At 39.9% G+C, this 17,023-nt stretch overlaps 1 protein-coding gene across 1 annotated transcript in view; it reads left to right on the forward strand.

The window, feature by feature from the left end:
• The window catches only part of EXOG (exo/endonuclease G), a 29,684-nt gene extending 13,927 nt beyond the window's left edge, over positions 1-15,757 (forward strand). Inside the window, exons 6-7 of the mRNA XM_029282954.1 lie at positions 2,375-2,489; positions 14,938-15,757. Of these exons, the coding sequence (XP_029138787.1) occupies positions 2,375-2,489; positions 14,938-15,399 (577 nt within the window). The 3' untranslated portion in view covers positions 15,400-15,757. The remainder of the gene's footprint in view (positions 1-2,374; positions 2,490-14,937) is intronic.
• The last annotated feature ends 1,266 nt before the right edge of the window (positions 15,758-17,023 follow it).

Consider the following 17,023-nt stretch of genomic DNA (forward strand, 5'->3'; position numbering starts at 1 on the left):
CTAAAGAGCCTCTTGATGCGGGTGAAGAAGGAGAGTGCAAAAGTTGGCTTGAAACTCAACATTAAGAAAACCAAAATCATGGCATCCGGCCCTCTCAATTCCTGGCAAATAGATGGGGAAGAAATGGAGGTAGTGACAGATTTTATTTTCCTGGGCTCCAAGATCACCTCAGATGGGGACTGCAGCCAAGAAATTAAAACACGCTCCTGGGGAGGAAAGCTATGGCAAATCTAGACAGCATACTAAAAAGCAGAGACATCACCCTGCCAACAAAAGTGCGTAGAGTCAAGGCCATGGTTTTCCCAGTTGCAATGTATGGATGTGAAAGTTGGACCATAAGAAAGGCTGAGCGCCAAAGAATTGAGGCCTTTGAACTATGGTGCTGGAGAAGACTCCTGCGAGTCCCCTGGACTGCAAGGCGATCAAACCGGTCAGTCCTAGAGGAGATCAACCCTGACTGCTCTTTAGAAGGCCAGATCCTGACGTTGAAACTCAAGTGCTTTGGCCACCTAATGAGAAGGAAGGACTCCCTGGAGAAGAGCCTAATGCTGGGAAAGATTGAGGGCAAGAGAAGAAGGGGACGACAGAGAATGAGGTGGCTGGATGGAGTCACTGAAGCAGGAGGCGTGAGCTTAAATGGACTCCAGAAGATGGTAGAGGACAGGAAAGCCTGGAGGAACATTGTCCATGGGGTCGCGATGGGTCGGACACGACTTCGCAATTAACAACAACAACAAAATTCTGAGAGACAGAATTAGTTTGTTTTGAGCAAGGGAAATTGTCTATGGAGATTTTCTCAATCGTCCAGGTCATGGTTGTCCCAAAGCTGCTCTCTTTCAAAAGGCAACTGGACCTTCTTGTTTTGCTAGAAGATGTCTCGCTTCTCATCCAAGAAGCTTCCAGAAGAAGCTTTTTGGATGCGAAGCGAAATTTCTTCTAGCAAAACAAGAAGGTCCAGCTGCTTTTTGAAAGAGAGCACCTTGGGGGACACACATTATGATAATAATTTTTGAGGGGTCCTTGGTGCTCTCTCAGCCTGGATGTTCTGCAGATGTTTGATTACCCAAAGTAGATAATATCATCATCACTAGCACTGGTTCTGTTACCTAGTTTGGGTCATGAGACTTCTGCAAGAAAACAACCAAGCTCAGAGAGCATCAAGGACCCCTCATTTCAATCCTGAGTTACAAATATTCTCCTTTATTGATAATAATTTTTGTTAATTTGATAGCTACTGATGAGCAGTTAGTCCTCTGTTTGCCACCTATAAAGCGATGTTGTTACCTCTATTCCCTCAGCAAGATGCAAGCCAAGCATTCATTCATTCATTCATTCATTCATTCATTCATTCATTCATTCATTCATTCATTCATTGTATTACTTATCAGACCATCTCCCTCCCTCCCTCCCTAGTTTCCTCCCTATCAGCCAAATGCAAATTCAATAGCAATAGCACTTGGACTTATATACCGCTTCACAGTGCTTTACAGCCCTCTCTAAGCGGTTTACAGAGTCAGGCTATTGCCCCCCAACAATCTGGGTCCTCATTTTACTGACCTCGGAAGGATGGAAGGCTGAGTCAACCTTGAGCCCCATCAGGATTGAATTGCTGGCAGTGGGCAGAATTAGCCTGCAATACTGCATTCTAACCACTGCGCCACCATGGCTCTTAAATGCAACTAAGGTGACAAGTTCTTCAAAGGCAGAGCTGAATGTCACTAAAATATCACCACTAATAACTTCCCCAAGGAAAAGAATGGATGTAAAACAATGGATATGAGTTTGAATAAATTAACTTGTTTTCCCCCAAGATATTTGTCCATTGGAAAATGATGGTGAGGAAAAAAAACCCTTCAGAACTGATTCTCCAGGCAGAAATCTGATTTTTTTGTATCAGAGCAGAGCACGCCCCAACATTTCCCCCCTCTTCCCTGGTGAGGAAGTTGCAGTTTTAAAGTTGCACTTCTAGAAGTGTTTAAAAATCACTAAAAAGATCATTTTCTTTTGCTTCTCACAATGTGCAGTTCACCTTGAAATAATGATAAAGTAGAAAAATAGAAGTAAATAGAGTTATTATCTTGGGAAATTCATTATCTGTTCTGTGAAACAAAACCTAGTTGGTGCAGCTCCAGCCTAATACAAATAATGGCATTTTGCAATACAGTAGGGATGTCCAACCTTGGCAAATTTAAGACCTGTGGACTCCCAGAATTCCCCAGCCAGCATGGCTGGCTAGTTAGGGAATTCTGGGAGTCAAAGTCCACAGTTCTCAGAGTTGCCAAGGTTGGACACGGCTACTATAGAGGGTGAGCTGAGATCCTTTATTAAAGGAACCAGGCTATCGGTTTACCTGGTCTGTTTGACCTATTTACAGAGTGGAGATGTATTGTCGGGACCTGACTGAAAGATTTGAAGATGTCTGGATTGTTTCAGGACCCTTGATGTTACCTCAGTTGGATGAAGACGGGAAGAAGAAAGTTATCTACCAGGTTAGGATGCATTCTGGACTCTTTTTATTTCACTTTCTTTGTGTGGATTTGTAATGAATGCAGTCTTGAGTTCTCGCATGTGTTTCAGAAATAGAAGTGCCTGGGCAGTTGAAGAGTACTTTGCTGTGTTGTCTTTACTATAGTGTGCATATATATAGGGGACTATATGCAAGAAATAGTAATGACACCCCCTGCTTAAATTACTGAAGTAAAACTAAGTGGCAATAAGTGACAATATGTGATAGTTACTAGGTCTCTGTCCAATATATATATATAAATGAGAGCCAGTTTGGTCCAAAGGTTAAGGAAACAGACTAGAAACTGGGCAACTGGGTATTCTAGTCCTGCCGTAAGCATAAAAAAACCGCTGGATGATTTTGAGCCAATCACCAGGAAATGGTGAGTTCTAGTCCCACCTATAGCATGAAAACCAGCTATGTGATTTTGGGCCATTCACCAGGAGATGGTGAGTTGTAGTCCCACCTCAGGCATGAAAGCCAGCGGTGTGACTTTGAGCCAATCGCCAGGAGACTGTGAGTTCTAGTCCCACCTTTGGCATGGACACCAACTGGGTGACTTTGGATTACTCATTTTCACTCTCTCTCATTCCAAGCTACTTTGCAGGATTGTTGTGGGGAAAATAGGAGAATAAGTGTGAATAAGAAATGCTCGCCCCCCTTGAGCTATTTGTAAAAATAATAAAAGCGGGATATAAATAAATACATAAATATTCTCAAAGTTCCAGTTGTAGCCAGAGGACACAACAGTTTTCTGCCTTTTGGCTAATGTTTGCTTCAGCTGAATTTGGTTTATCCCAAACCAGTTGTCTGTTGCACAGATTGAGTGATGACCACACTTTGAATTTGAGGGCACACTTGCAGAATATAAATTATACTCTTATGTGTGGAATAGTAAAATAATGCCCATAGGAAAAATTCATGTCATCGCAAGGCAAAACACACTGTTTCATTTTTTTACAGAGTAAATAAAAATGACAGCATCTAGTCTGGGGATGCTGTTCAGCAGAGAGCCCGTTTGTCCTATGACAAAACCTTTGCTTCTAAAAAAGCTTTTTTTCCAATAAATTTTTCTTCCTCTGCTTCACTCAGATCAAACTCAGATTAAATGCATAATTTTGAGCTTCATCGCAGCACTTGCTGGGATTTGAGCTTTTCTTCATATTTATTTTACATTTCAACAAACTCATCTTGTTTAAGGGATTTTCATGTGTTTGATGAAGTTGCGACAAATTGTCGAAAAAAATCTCAGGATGGATTAAGGGATAAAAAAAAGTATGTTTAGTGAATGAAATACAGTTCTGTTTTAATAAATGATATCATTTTAGGCTGTAAGCCATAAACTCTTAAGTATCATAGAATAATTTATATATATATGTATATATCTTATACACATGCACATACACACACACATTCAGTTACTTCCCACACTTCTTCTCCATCTCTCCATCTTTGATTTTATGAAGGATTTCTGCAGGGAATTGTAGTGGGTGATCCCAGCCCTGACTTTCTATGTTTCTGTGGTAGGTGGCCAGGGGGATACTGTGATCAAATGAACTGGAAATGCTTCAGAGTTGGGCATTTTCCCCACAAACTGATTGGCTAGTTACAGAGATACTTTTATAGTTTGTTGACTGGCTCGTTATTTATATACAGCAGCCGTGCTCATAGCAGCACACCCCTTTCGTTTAATAAATGCAGAAATTACGGTTCCTTAAGAGTTTTGTTGGCTGCAAAATGCACAATCAGTTTGGCTCTGCCCTTCTGTTGTCCTCCCTGACAATACACTCAATCTCTGAAGCTTTTCCTCAGCCGCTTTGTCAAAAACAATGAATTTTTCACTCAATCAGGATAACAGTTGTGATAGATTCAGCTGCAGTCTCAAAGGAGCTTTTTTTTTTTCCCCTCCAAAAGGCAACTGGGCTGTTTTTTTTCCAGGAGGGGGAGGAAGAAGAGGTCACCCAAGAAGCTTCGTCAGTTCTGATGGGAGAAGAAAACTTCCTTCCCTAGTCATCAGAACTAATGAAGCTTCTTGGATGAGAAGCGAAATTTCTTCTTCCTCAAAGAAAAAACAGCCCAGTTGCCTTTTGAAGTAAAAAAAAAAAAAGCACCTTTGAGCCAAGACCTGGATGACTGGGAATCTCCACAGTCATTCACTAGCAAATGTATTGATTAAGATTTTATTTATTTATTTTATTTATTTAATTACATTTATATCCCGCCCTTCTCCTTGCGGACTCAGGGCGGCTGACAATAGATAAAATGCTAACATGTTATACATCTAATTAAAAATCGATTAAAAAGAAATATTTAAATACGTCCAATTTGTAATTAAAACCCCTTTAAAATCCCTTAGGCCAGTCCCGCGAGCTGGAACAACCACGTCTTGAGGGCGCAGCGGAAGGAAGGGAGATCAGGGATCACCCTGATCTCTGGGGGCAGTTCGTTCCAGAGGGTGGGAGCTCCCACAGAGAAGGCCCTACCCCTTGGGGTCGCCAGCCGGCACTGTCTGGCTGACGGCACCCCGAGGAGACCCACTCTGTGGGAGCGTAAGATAATGGATCACTATGAAAAAGATGCAGTTTCAAATGCATGCTTGACCGTGGAAACTGGCTGAAGGACTTTGAGCCAAATACTCTCTCTTAGTCCAGTTCTACAGTTATTATTAGTGGATAAATTGAAAAAGGGAGTGCTGCATAGACGGCTGTGCATGCCTGCATTATGATTTGGGTTATAAATCTGACAGACAGAACAGTGAGCATTAAAGTAAACATTACAAGTGGCTGGCCATCAAAATATATAACTGTACTGAGTAAATGAACTTTATAGTTATAATTTCTTTTCAAATGATATTGCTGTTGGAAAGCAAATACATATCAGGGCTGCTTCTACAGTTTAAGACAAAAAACGCAGTTGCGCACATCTTTTCAAAGAGTAACATAAGTATTTTAAAACAGAAATCTGAAAAAGGACACACAAAGCAATAAGGCCGAATGTAAGAGTTTAATGCATTCTAAGCATATGTTAATGTTTTCTCGTAATTTTTTTTAAAGAATAATGACCTCTTAATAATGAAGAAAGTGAACAAAGATTTGTTGCTGTTTTATAAAGTGCTGTGAAAAATATTTATTACCCTTTTCGGAAGAACTGGGTGTTTTAATTGGTTTCGCATAGTTTCCGTGTTTTCATAATTTCTGACAATGTGTGAAACGGGGTTCAAAGCTCTGGAAATCAAGATTTCACCTACTGTTGACCCTAAACACATTAAAGAAAGAATATTTTACTTAATAGTGACTCAAAACACTGAAAAAACTCTTTAATAGTGGATTTTCAGTTAGAAAAGCTGAATAGGCTTCTCCTACGAGACAAAAATCAATAAAGTATCCTAACCCTACTTATTCTAGCTGAACACAAAGGAACCAAGTGATTGAGAGGGCTCCACGCAGCTCTGCTATTAATTCCCTTTCTTGAAAAGACCCTTTTAAGATAGATCAAGGATGCCAGGCCGTAGGAGTCAAAACACTTGGAATGACATTATCCGTAGAAATAATTTCATGATAAGTGTCACTGCTCAAGTATCATCAGTTCAGGTAAAGTACAATAGTACTTTGGAGTCAAAAGAAGCCTTAAACTGAATGTAAAACAAGAGCACTGTGATTCCAGATTGTATCAGAAGACTGTTGCAACTAAATGGACTTAATCAATAGCTTTCCTTTTCTTTGGTTTTAAATTTGTGGCTAAATTAATTTCGGTCAGGATATATCAGAAATGTTTGTAGCTCAGTTTGATAGTAGAATCCATTGCCTTTGGCTGGAATTAAATCAATAAGTGTCTGTGCCATATATAATTAATTGGTAGTAGTATTATGATATAACTAAATGTTTTAATGGCTCCTAGCATCAGTACTTTTTAAAATGGATTACAGTAGTTCATTTGTAAGTAAGCTCGGTTGATATTGCCATCGTATCTTACTTTCGACTCTCCCTGGCTTGATTTATTATCTTTATAGACATTATTGGTATCTCAACTTATGATTACAATTGCCTATTTTTGTTGCTAAGCAAGGCAGTTGTTAAGTGAGTCGTGCCCTATTTTACAACCTTTTTTGCCATGGCTGTTAAATGGATCTCTGCCGTTGTTAAGTGATTTATTATGTCATTAAGCGAATTCCCCCATTGACTTTGCTTGTCAGACATCACCTGGGGAGATCACCACTGGTGATCCATAGGACTCCTGGATGCGGCAACCATCATTAATACATTCCAGTTGCCAAGCACCTGAATTTTGATCACATGGGGATGTTGTAGTGGTCATAAATTTCACACTTACGGTCATAATTTGATTTTTTTTTCAGTACCATTATAACTTCTAACGGTTATTAAACATTGTAAGTCGAGGACTATCTGTAGCATGATTTGGTGAGGCCTCAGTTATAGTTGAGTAACACCGTTTAAGAATAAGGCGGAGTATATTTGTTCATTTATTCTTGATCTTCACACCAAGAAGCAGTTTTGGAAGCGAAAAGATCACTGGGTTACAAAGAGAATATTTGTGGATTCTCTTTGAATTTCGTTGATGGGATTTTATTTCTGTTGACCTGCAGAAGTCTTAAGTAATTGCCATACCCAAGGCATAGGTCAGGGTGACAAAAACCCAAGGATTACCACTAATTTTGTTAACTCTGGTGGCATTGTATTTATTAGTGTCTGTAAGATCTTGATAAATTCATATTTCATTTCTTGCAATACAGCAAGCAATGTCTGTTTTCAGGTGTTGACTACTATTAATTTCTTCAGTACATTCTTTGGTGCAACACGAAAATTGTTGAGGGGTCTTTGGTGCTCTCTGAGCTTGGTTGTTTTGTTGCAGACATTTCATGACCCAAACTAAGATATTTCTTATTTAGTTAGGGCTGCCATAGCTGGCCTGCAAATTGCAAACAGCCACTTGTTGTTGTTAGTTGCGAAGTCGTGTCCGATCCATCACGACCCCATGGACAATGTTCCTCCAGGCCTTCCTGTCCTCTACCATCTTCTGGAGTCCATTGAAGCTCACGCCTCCTGCTTCTGTGACTCCATCCAGCCACCTCATTCTCTGTCGTCCCCTTCTTCTGTTGCCCTCGATCTTTCCCAGCATTAGGCCCTTCTCCAGTGAGACTTTCCTTCTCATTAGGTGGCCAAAGCACTTGAGTTTCAACGTCAGGATCTGGCCTTCTAAAGAGCAGTCAGGGTTGATCTCCTCTAGGACTGACCGGTTGGATCGCCTTGCAGTCCAGGGGACTCGCAGGAGTCTTCTCCAGCACCATAGTTCAAAGGCCTCCATTCTTTGTTGCTCAGCCTTTCTTATGGTCCAACTTTCACAGCCATCCATTGCAACTGGGAAAACCATGGCCACAAAACAGCCACTAGATGGCAGCAAAACAAGTGCTCAAAATTCTAACACTCTGCTTATGGTAGTTTGGGCAGAGAAACGCCTGCAAGCTCAGAGAGCATCACGGACCCCCTCGTTTCAGCCCCGAGTTACGAACATTCCCCTTTATAGAAAAAAGAGTTATATGACATTGTGCACATGGATTCCGAAATGCTGAAAACACCACTGCACTGTCACGTTTCAGGCTGCTCATTGGGGACAAGGTGGAAAAAAAAATCCGTTTGGTTTTCCTTCTTTTTCGAAAACAAATCTTGCCTTCTTATAATAAATTAAATTAAAAGTTTAATAATGTGTATATTATTTTCTACCCTAGAAAAAAAATGACGGTATTGTTCCACTAACCTTCCCCACCAACTCTTTGAATTTTTACACTGCAATAAATAATCATGCAACTTGTTTAAGGATTTTTCTTACTGATCAAATACTTTCAGAGTTGCCTAGTAACAGTTTTAAAATGTGAAAAAATAAGTGTTATTTCAACATGTATTTGGTAAATCAGAATGTTAATTTAACTGATAGAATGCAAATTATGTACTCTTCTCTCTCTCTCTCTCTCGCTCTCTCTTTCTCCCTCCCTCCCTCTCCCTCTCTCTCTCTCCCTCCCTCCCTCCCTCTCCCTCTCTCTCTCTCCCTCCCTCTCTCTCTCCCTCCCTCCCTCCTTCCCTCCCTCCCTCTCTCTCTCTCTCTCTCTCTCTCTCTCTCACACACACACACACACACACACATACAGTACTTTCTGTTAGTATTGCTTAGCGATGAAAATTTTGGTCCCAATTACTGTCATTATACTCAAGAAAATATAGGGTAGAAAAATATATGCACCAAAGGCAATAAATATACATTTACTTGTACACTAAAAAAAGCTTCCTCAAATATCCCATTAGGATATTGTATGTTTTTGAATGAATTTCTTTCATTAAGCTGGCTTTAAGAACAAGGTTTGATAAGTGTACCATCATTTGATCAAGTCTAGATTCCAAGACACCCTAAGAAAAGTAATAAGTAATAAATAGTTGGAAAAGAAAGACATTCAGTTTTCTGGCAAGTGGTGCTTAGGGGTTAAATCAGAGCTAGGAAGGGTAAGAATGCTGATTGAATGTTCAAGATTTTTAACTGTGCTAATCACTGATCTTCTGATTACAGTTAGTCCTCGACATATGACAAATGTGATTGATCACATGATCCCGGGACACGGCAACCATCATAAATATGAACCGGTTGCCAAGTATCTGAATTTTGATCACATGACCATGGGGATGCTGCAATGGTCTTAAGTGTGAAAAGCGGTCCTAAGTCACTTTTTTTAGTGCCGTTCGAAAAGTCACTAAACAAATAGTTGTAAGTCGAGGAGTACTTGTATCTGCTCACTCATACAATCCTATTTTTACTTTCAAATAAAGACAAAAAAACCATCAGTAATGTTCAAAAGGGTATTTATTTTCAGGTCCGCTTCATCCAAACTTTTTAACAGCGTATTTCCATCTTAAAAACAGACGTTCATTAAGAGGATATCCGCCACGCAGAGTGTGGGACTGTCAGTTTCTTTTTATTTCTTTCCTTCCAATATCATTTAGTTTAGAATGAGATGCCTATCTAGAATTATAGATCTCCTAGTGTGCCGGCTCAGTCAGAATCCTTCGCTTTTGCAGCATTGTTCTACAATAAAAGGAGACGTGAAACATTTTAAAAAATGCCTTTCCTTACAATAAAAAGAATGTTTTATTGTATTTTAAAATTGCATTTAACATTTAGAAAAAGCAAAGTTTTGTTATTATGTAAGACATTTGCATTAATTGTTAAACAAGAGAGAGAAAGAGATTGAAAGAGCGATGATTAATCTACTGGAGATTATTTCATTTTTCATCAGTCATAAGCTAAATTGTAATGATGGCACAAAGAAAACTGGGACATATAAATTCCATTGCAGTAAATGGGGCAGGCTTGAAATCAAGCAATGTTTTTCTGATTCCATTTGGAATATATTAACAGCTTATACCAAAGTACAATACTGATTAGTATCGTAGAATTGAAGAAGCTCTCAGAGAGTTGTACTGTAGAGTTTCTTGGCGTTGTGTGGCATGTAAAGTTTGCACTCTAATTACAGCTATGCAGCATGAATATGCCATGCGTGTCTTTATTGAAATTATTCTTCAAACAGAAATGTGCTATTGCCAAAATATATCCCAATAATCAAACAATAATCTTCCTTAAGTACAGGTAGTCCTTGACTTCTGACCATTTGTTTACTGATTATTTGAAGCTACAACAACACTGAAAAGAGTACATAGAACATAGAATAACAGAGTTGGAGGGGACTTTGGAGGTCTTCTAGTCCAACCCTCTGCTCAAGCAGGAGGCCCTAGGCCTAGGCCTAGACCATTTCAGACAAATGGCTGTCTGGTCTCTTCTTAAATATCTCCATTGGAGCATTCACAACTTCTGGAGGCAGGTTGTTTCACTGATCAATTGTTTTAAGTGTCAGGAAATTCCTCCTTAGTTCTAGGTTGCTTCTCTGTTTGATTAGTTTCCATCCGTTGCTTCTTGTCCTGCCTTCAGGTGCTTTGGAGAATAGCTTGACTCCCTCTTCTTTGGGGCAGCCCCTGAGATATTGGAACACAGCTATCATGTCACCCCTCATCCTTCTTTCCATTAGACTAGACATACCCAATTCCAGCAACCATTCTTCATATGTTTTAGCCTCCAGCCCCCTGATCATTCTTGTTGCTCTTCTCTGCACTCTTTCCAGAATCTCAACATCTTTTCTATATTGTGATCAGAACAGGATGCAGTACTCCAAGTGTGGCCTTACTAAGGCTTTATGAAGCGGTACTAAAGCTTCACGTGATCTTGATTTTGTTAAGACAGCCTAGCACTGGGTTGGCCTTTTTGGCAGCTGCAGCACACAGCTGGCTCATATTTAAGTGATTGTCCATTAGGACTCCGAGATCCCTTTCACAGTTACTGGCATTAAGCCAAGTTTCACTTAGTCTGTTGATTTTTCTGGCCTGAGTGTAAGTATCCTTGCACTTATGACTACTGCAGCATCCCCACAGTCTTTTGACCATAATTCGGGCACTTGGCATCTGACATGTATTTAGGACAGTTGCAGTGTCCTGGGGTCGAGTGATTCCCGTTTGCAACCCTCCCAGCCAGCTTTCCACAAGGGAAGTCAATGGGAGAAGCCTGACTCACATAATGACTGCTTGGTTCACTTAACAGGTGCAGTGATTTTACTTAACAACTATGCCAAAAGAAAGTCGTAAAATCAGGCACAAATCACTGGTAAAATGGAGCAAAATGTACCGTACTTAACAACTGTCTCCCTTATGGTCGTAAGTTGAGAACTACCTGTATGCCCTCTTTGCCTTCCTGTCTCAGGACTGGATTATTTCCTAAGGCTTTCATACCGTGGCATGTTCTCAGGTGCTCAGCAGCGATGGTTGGATTCATATAGTTTTACTTTGTATGGGAACAGCACATTAAAGTCATCTCTGTCTTCTGGTTAAGCAGAACAGTTCATGCAGACTTCCTTTTAACACAACATACCCAAAAGATGAAATATCTAGGGTTGCTGAGCCACACCAGGTGATATTAAAGAAAGAATGTGATTGTTTCACTGCAGGTTTTTTGAACATATCACAGCCCTAAACTCCATTTTCCTCCCCTTATCTGCTGCCAGCCAATATCCTTTCTTCTGTTATTACTAATTTTATAATTCTGATGCGAGCCCTGTGGGGGCTTATTATAACCTAATATTCCTGGTTATCTCTGTTTAGAAGATAGGAATAAAAAAAGTCTTTTATGTCCCCCAATAGGCAACAGCAACAGTAAAAAATCTTTGAATAAGGTTCAAACGTGAGGTTCAGATCTGCCAAACATGGGGGAAGTGAGCACAAGCAACATAAGTTCGGATGAATTAGAATTCCAAAATAATAACACACCCACACAACATAACTCTAGGTTGATACATATTAATTTCAGTTAAATAGGGAGATTGAGCCTTGACTACAAGAATGGCATTCAGAAGAGGAGAAACGTGAATATATAAGTGTACTGCAGCATAAGATATCAAGCAATTGCACCATAAAATTCTATATTTTGTTTAATATGTACTGGCTTTTAACCATAGCAAGTTACTATTAAGCTGGGAAGAAATGAAGGTTCTGTAGCTTATATGTTTCACTGTTACTGCTATTAATAATGATTTCTTTATCATTTCATATGTGTGGATACAATAGGTGTTCACAAATCAGACAAAAACAGAAGAGAGTTGGAAGGGACCTTGGAGGTCTTCTAGTCCAACCCCCTGCTCAGGCAGGAAACTCTATACCATTTCAGACAAATGGTTGTCCAATTCCTTCTTGAAAAGCTCCAGTGTTGGAGCACCCACAACCTCTGGAGGTAGGTCGTTCCACTCTAGGCCCCTAATCATCTTTGCTGCTTTTCTCTGCATCCTTTCCAAAGTCTCACATCTTTTTTTGTATTGTGGAGATGGATGCAATATTCCAAGGCTAGTCTTACCAAGGCATTATAAAGCGGTATTAATACTTCACATGATTTTAATTTTATCCCTTTGTTAATGCAGCCTAGAACTGTGTTGGCTTTATCTTCTAATATTTTCTGTTCTCTCCATAGAAGGGCATAGCTGTCTGTCCTAAATGACAGTGAGAGAGAGAACTGTTGGGTTTAAATAAAGGAGATAGATGCTTCAGTTATGAAGGTTGGCTAAAACACCCGCTGGGTGGCGCTGAAGCATCACACATACAAAGCTTCAGGATTTCCTCATGGTATATTTCAGGATGAAGATAATCCTTTTAAATCTATACAGACATAGCTTATTAACATGCTGATATTTTCCCCCCCAGCTTCCTTGAGCTGAGCAATCATGTGGAACAATGCACATTACTTCTCTGAAGAATGCATGCCTTATAATCGTAAAAGGTCTGTTAGAGTGCAGTTCACATGGCGAAAATAAGATTTTAGTTGCTATGTTTGTCAGGAGGTTAATAGTTAGATTCTACTTCCAGGCAAGATGCTGCTACCACCCGTAAATCACAAAGGAATATTATTGCTCAGAATTGAAAAGCAGTGATTCCATAGGCACCATTCCTTCAGTCCAGATGTTCTAGGGCAGGGGTGGGGAACTATGGCCCTTTTATGACTCGTGGAGGGGAAAGAAGAGGTTTCCAAGCTGAGCCATGCTGGCTCAGGAATTCTGGGAGTTGAAGTCCACGAGTCATAAAAGGGCCATAGTTCCCCACTGTCATTCTAGGGCAGGGGCAGGCCACCTTGGCTCTTTTGTGACTCGTGGACTTCAGTTCCCAGAATTCCTGAGCCAGCCACGCTGAGGGGAAAGAAGAGGTTTCTAAGCTGAGCCATGCTGACTCAGGAATTCTGGGAGTTGAAGTCCACGAGTTATAAAAGGACCATAGTTCCCCACCGTCGTTCTAGGGCAGGGGTAGGCAACCTTGGCTCTTTTGTGACTCGTGGACTTCAACTCCCAGAATTCCTGAGCCAGCCATGCTGAGGGGAAAGGGAGAGGTTTCCAAGCTGAGCCATGCTGGCTCAGGAAAAGACCCTCAACTTCAGGTGCTCAGTATTTCTCCGGATCCGGATCCGGTCTCCATCCGGTGGAACCGAGAAAATACTGAGCACCTGAAGTTCTCCCAGAATTCCTGAGCCAGCCATGCTGAGGGGAAAGGGAGAGGTTTCCAAGCTGAGCCATGCTGGCTCAGGAATTCTGGGAGTTGAAGTCCACGAGTCATAAAAGAGCCAAGGTGGCCTACCCCTGTTCTAGGGGATTGTGGATTGTTAAGTCTCGCACAGTTTGCCCATGGACACGCTCTCTCTCTTCCATTTCCTTCCTAGCCTCCCCAGGGATGGTGAAGCTTTGTACATGCAGAAACTACCTGCTTTTTGCTTCAGATCTATGTTCTGAATGTCACATTTTCCAAACTCTCTTGTAATAAAGAACAAAGCGGGAAAAGCCTACAGTATATCTCTACAGAGCTCAGTGGGTTTAGCCTTTAAAAAGATAAAATGCACAGATGTTACTTTGAGAATTTCAATGGGACCACCAAGCCTTCTTTACTAATGTTCTCCACACACACCCCAAAGGAAAAAGGATAAAGAATTTAAGAATTTTCCACATATCAGCCAGCACACACTAGTGTGTTGCTTTATTCTTGCGGTTTACAGTCAGACCTATTGTAATGTCCTCTCTCTCTCTCTCTCTCTTTTGTGTGGCTTTTAATAATTGTCAATTATTGGCTTGTGTATATTCAATAACTCCTCTTATTGTTGGCTTAACAGTTCCATGTTCATCCAAATGAGATCTAATTGCCCTAATTTAAGATGAATTTGAATCTCCAAGGTGTTTTTTCAAAAGGCAACTGGTGTTTCTTGGTTTTTTTTTCCTTTGAAAAAGGTTTTGCTTCTCCTCCAAGAAGCTTCTTCAGTTCTAACTGATGGTTGGGATGCAGATGGGCTGCTGAATCTGCAAGGCAAGGGTGACTCTTTTGAAGTCAGCAAAGTCCACATTCTGGACAGAGAGGACCACAGGTTTGAAAGAGGGGCCAAAGAAGCCATCTGTATTAAAACTGAACAACTTGCTCTCAACAGAGGGCAAAGGAACCACCTAACTCCTAATTACAATGCAGTCCTTTCAGCCGCCCCAAGAAAATTCCACACCCATTTGCACTCTGATTCAGCTGACCCTGAGGATACAGGTAAATCCTCAAGTGGCCTCAACGACTCTCAGGGAGAGTGCTAATGACCAGATGACTACAAAGAATATAAATCCTTCCATTCCCCCACCAGTCAGTTAGAACGGAAGAAGCTTCTTAAGTGAGAAGCAAAATATCTTCAAAGGAGAAAAAAAAAACAAGGAAGCCCAGTTGCTTTTTGGAAAAGCACCTTTGAGACAACCAGGACCTGGATGAATCGGAATCTGCACAAACAGGTGAATTTTGAGTGATATAATCTCTCCCTTCTGCTGATAGGTAATTGGGAAAGACGAGGTGGCTGTACCGTCTCATCTCTACAAAGTCATTCTCGCCAGGCAGAGTGAAGTTCTTCAAGATCCTTTGCTACTTGGAGCCTTTGTGATACCCAACCGTCCTATTGGATTTGACCATCAGCTCCGGGAATTCCAAGTTGGCATTGAAGATCTGGAGAAGATGTCTGGCCTTATTTTCTTTCCAGAAGTGAATAAATCTGAAGATGTTAGAAATATTTGCGAGGTTGATACTTGTAAGCTAATGACCTTGGAAGAGTTTACTTTGTATATCACAACTCGGAAACTACAGAATGCAAGGACTCCAGAAAGGCTAGCGAAAATCATGTCTGAGTTACGTGAAAAAGGAATTGAACCGGATGAGTATCTCTTAAAGGTTTATAACAAGAAGAAAGAAGAATTAGCTGGAAAAAAAACAGCAGAAGTTAGAGAAAGAAAAGTTGGTTGAACTTAAAAAGTTTGGTGTTGTATTTTCAGAGATGTAGCTATTAAGGAAGCTTTCATAACCATTCTCTTTGGCTCTGCTCCTGTGATAAAAATATAGAATTTGCTGTATAAAATTGAAACATTTCTCTGTGCTGGAGGTTGGTAATGGTACTTTCCTAAGTTAGCTATCAAATATTCAAATTTATGGGAATTCTTTCATGAAACGCTAGAAAAAAAACCTACTGGGAATATAAGCAGGTTTTTTTTTCATTGCTATCTGTTCAATGCTTTTCTAATATATTTGCTTTAGAACTGTTTTATTCTTTCCTGTTAAGATTATATCACTGATTTTAATTCGATATTTTTAAGAATAATATCTATTATTTTCTTTCTTCTTCCTCCCCACTCCCCATTCAACTGCTTTCTTCATGGGAATTTGATTAAATCTGCAATTCTGATTTAAAATCTGGGTATACAGCATAAACCACACACACTCTGTTTAAATGTCTTACAATAATATCTCACATTGAGCTCACATATACCGCTATGGTTTGTTAACTGTGATGTAATTACAAAAACATCAGTGACTGGATTTACAATCTCTTGGTCAGGCAACTTACTAAAGTAAAACCAAATGACCCATATAATATCTTGGTGTATGAATCCAGCCATTTGAGTATCTTTACTTCTCTACTAGGCCAGCTCAATTTTTTATTTTTGCCAGCTATTATTTTTTTAAAGGAAACTGATTGCTTTTTGTTTGTAGTAATATATTATTATAATATATTAATGGTATTACTATCCTGAATTTAAATCTCTCTTGATTCTTCAGACTAAGCAATTCTTACTACCATCACAGGGACCTCATCTTTAGATTGGCCAACTAACATCCTGTTTTAACACATTGCTTTTATTTTTTCCCCCATATGCAACTTGTTTATTTGACAGATGTTGATGTCCTGAGAGTGTTATTTTGTGATTTTGAGTAAAGTGTTTTGAAATAAAGATTTTCCCAGGATTTCTATTCTGACTTCTGTTCTCCCCCACCCCCACCCCCCAAAAAAATTATAGGCTCACGTATGAGACCCTGCCTTAGTTTTTTCTGTGCAGGTGTGTGTTTACACAAAGTTATGTTTTGCTGTTTTCCTTTTGTTGTTCCACCTTTACACCACAGTTTCCATCACAAATTGCTTTTTAAGCTGCAAAAATGAAAAGGAAAGACTATTTTTTTAAAGGGGAAAGAAAATGTTTACATCTGTTCCAGTGATTCTCTAAATCACAGCTGGAGCCTCAATTTTAATGTATAGCTTTTGTGTTAGAGAGGCAAATATTCTAAAGGAAATGTTTCTAGACTCTAATGGGGTTGTTCATGGCCACAGCATGAGTTGTAGACCAATTTTAATGATTTGGCAGCAGGATTGGGCATTTGACCAATCCTCACAAAAAAAAGGGGGGGGATTGGTAGTTTTGTTACAGAAAAGACCAGTACAATATAGCAATCAAGGTATAGTTAGTCCTTGATGTAGGTCCACCATTGAGCCCAAAATTTTCATTGTTAAACAAGGCAGTTGTTGAATTGCACCTCATTTTATGACCTTTTTGCCACAGTTGTTAAGCAAATCACTGAAAGTGTTAAATGAATCTGG

Source organism: Protobothrops mucrosquamatus, unplaced genomic scaffold, assembly GCF_001527695.2.
Source record: "Protobothrops mucrosquamatus isolate PMUCROS unplaced genomic scaffold, P.Mucros_1.0 scaffold5, whole genome shotgun sequence".
Lineage (NCBI taxonomy): Eukaryota > Metazoa > Chordata > Lepidosauria > Squamata > Viperidae > Protobothrops > Protobothrops mucrosquamatus.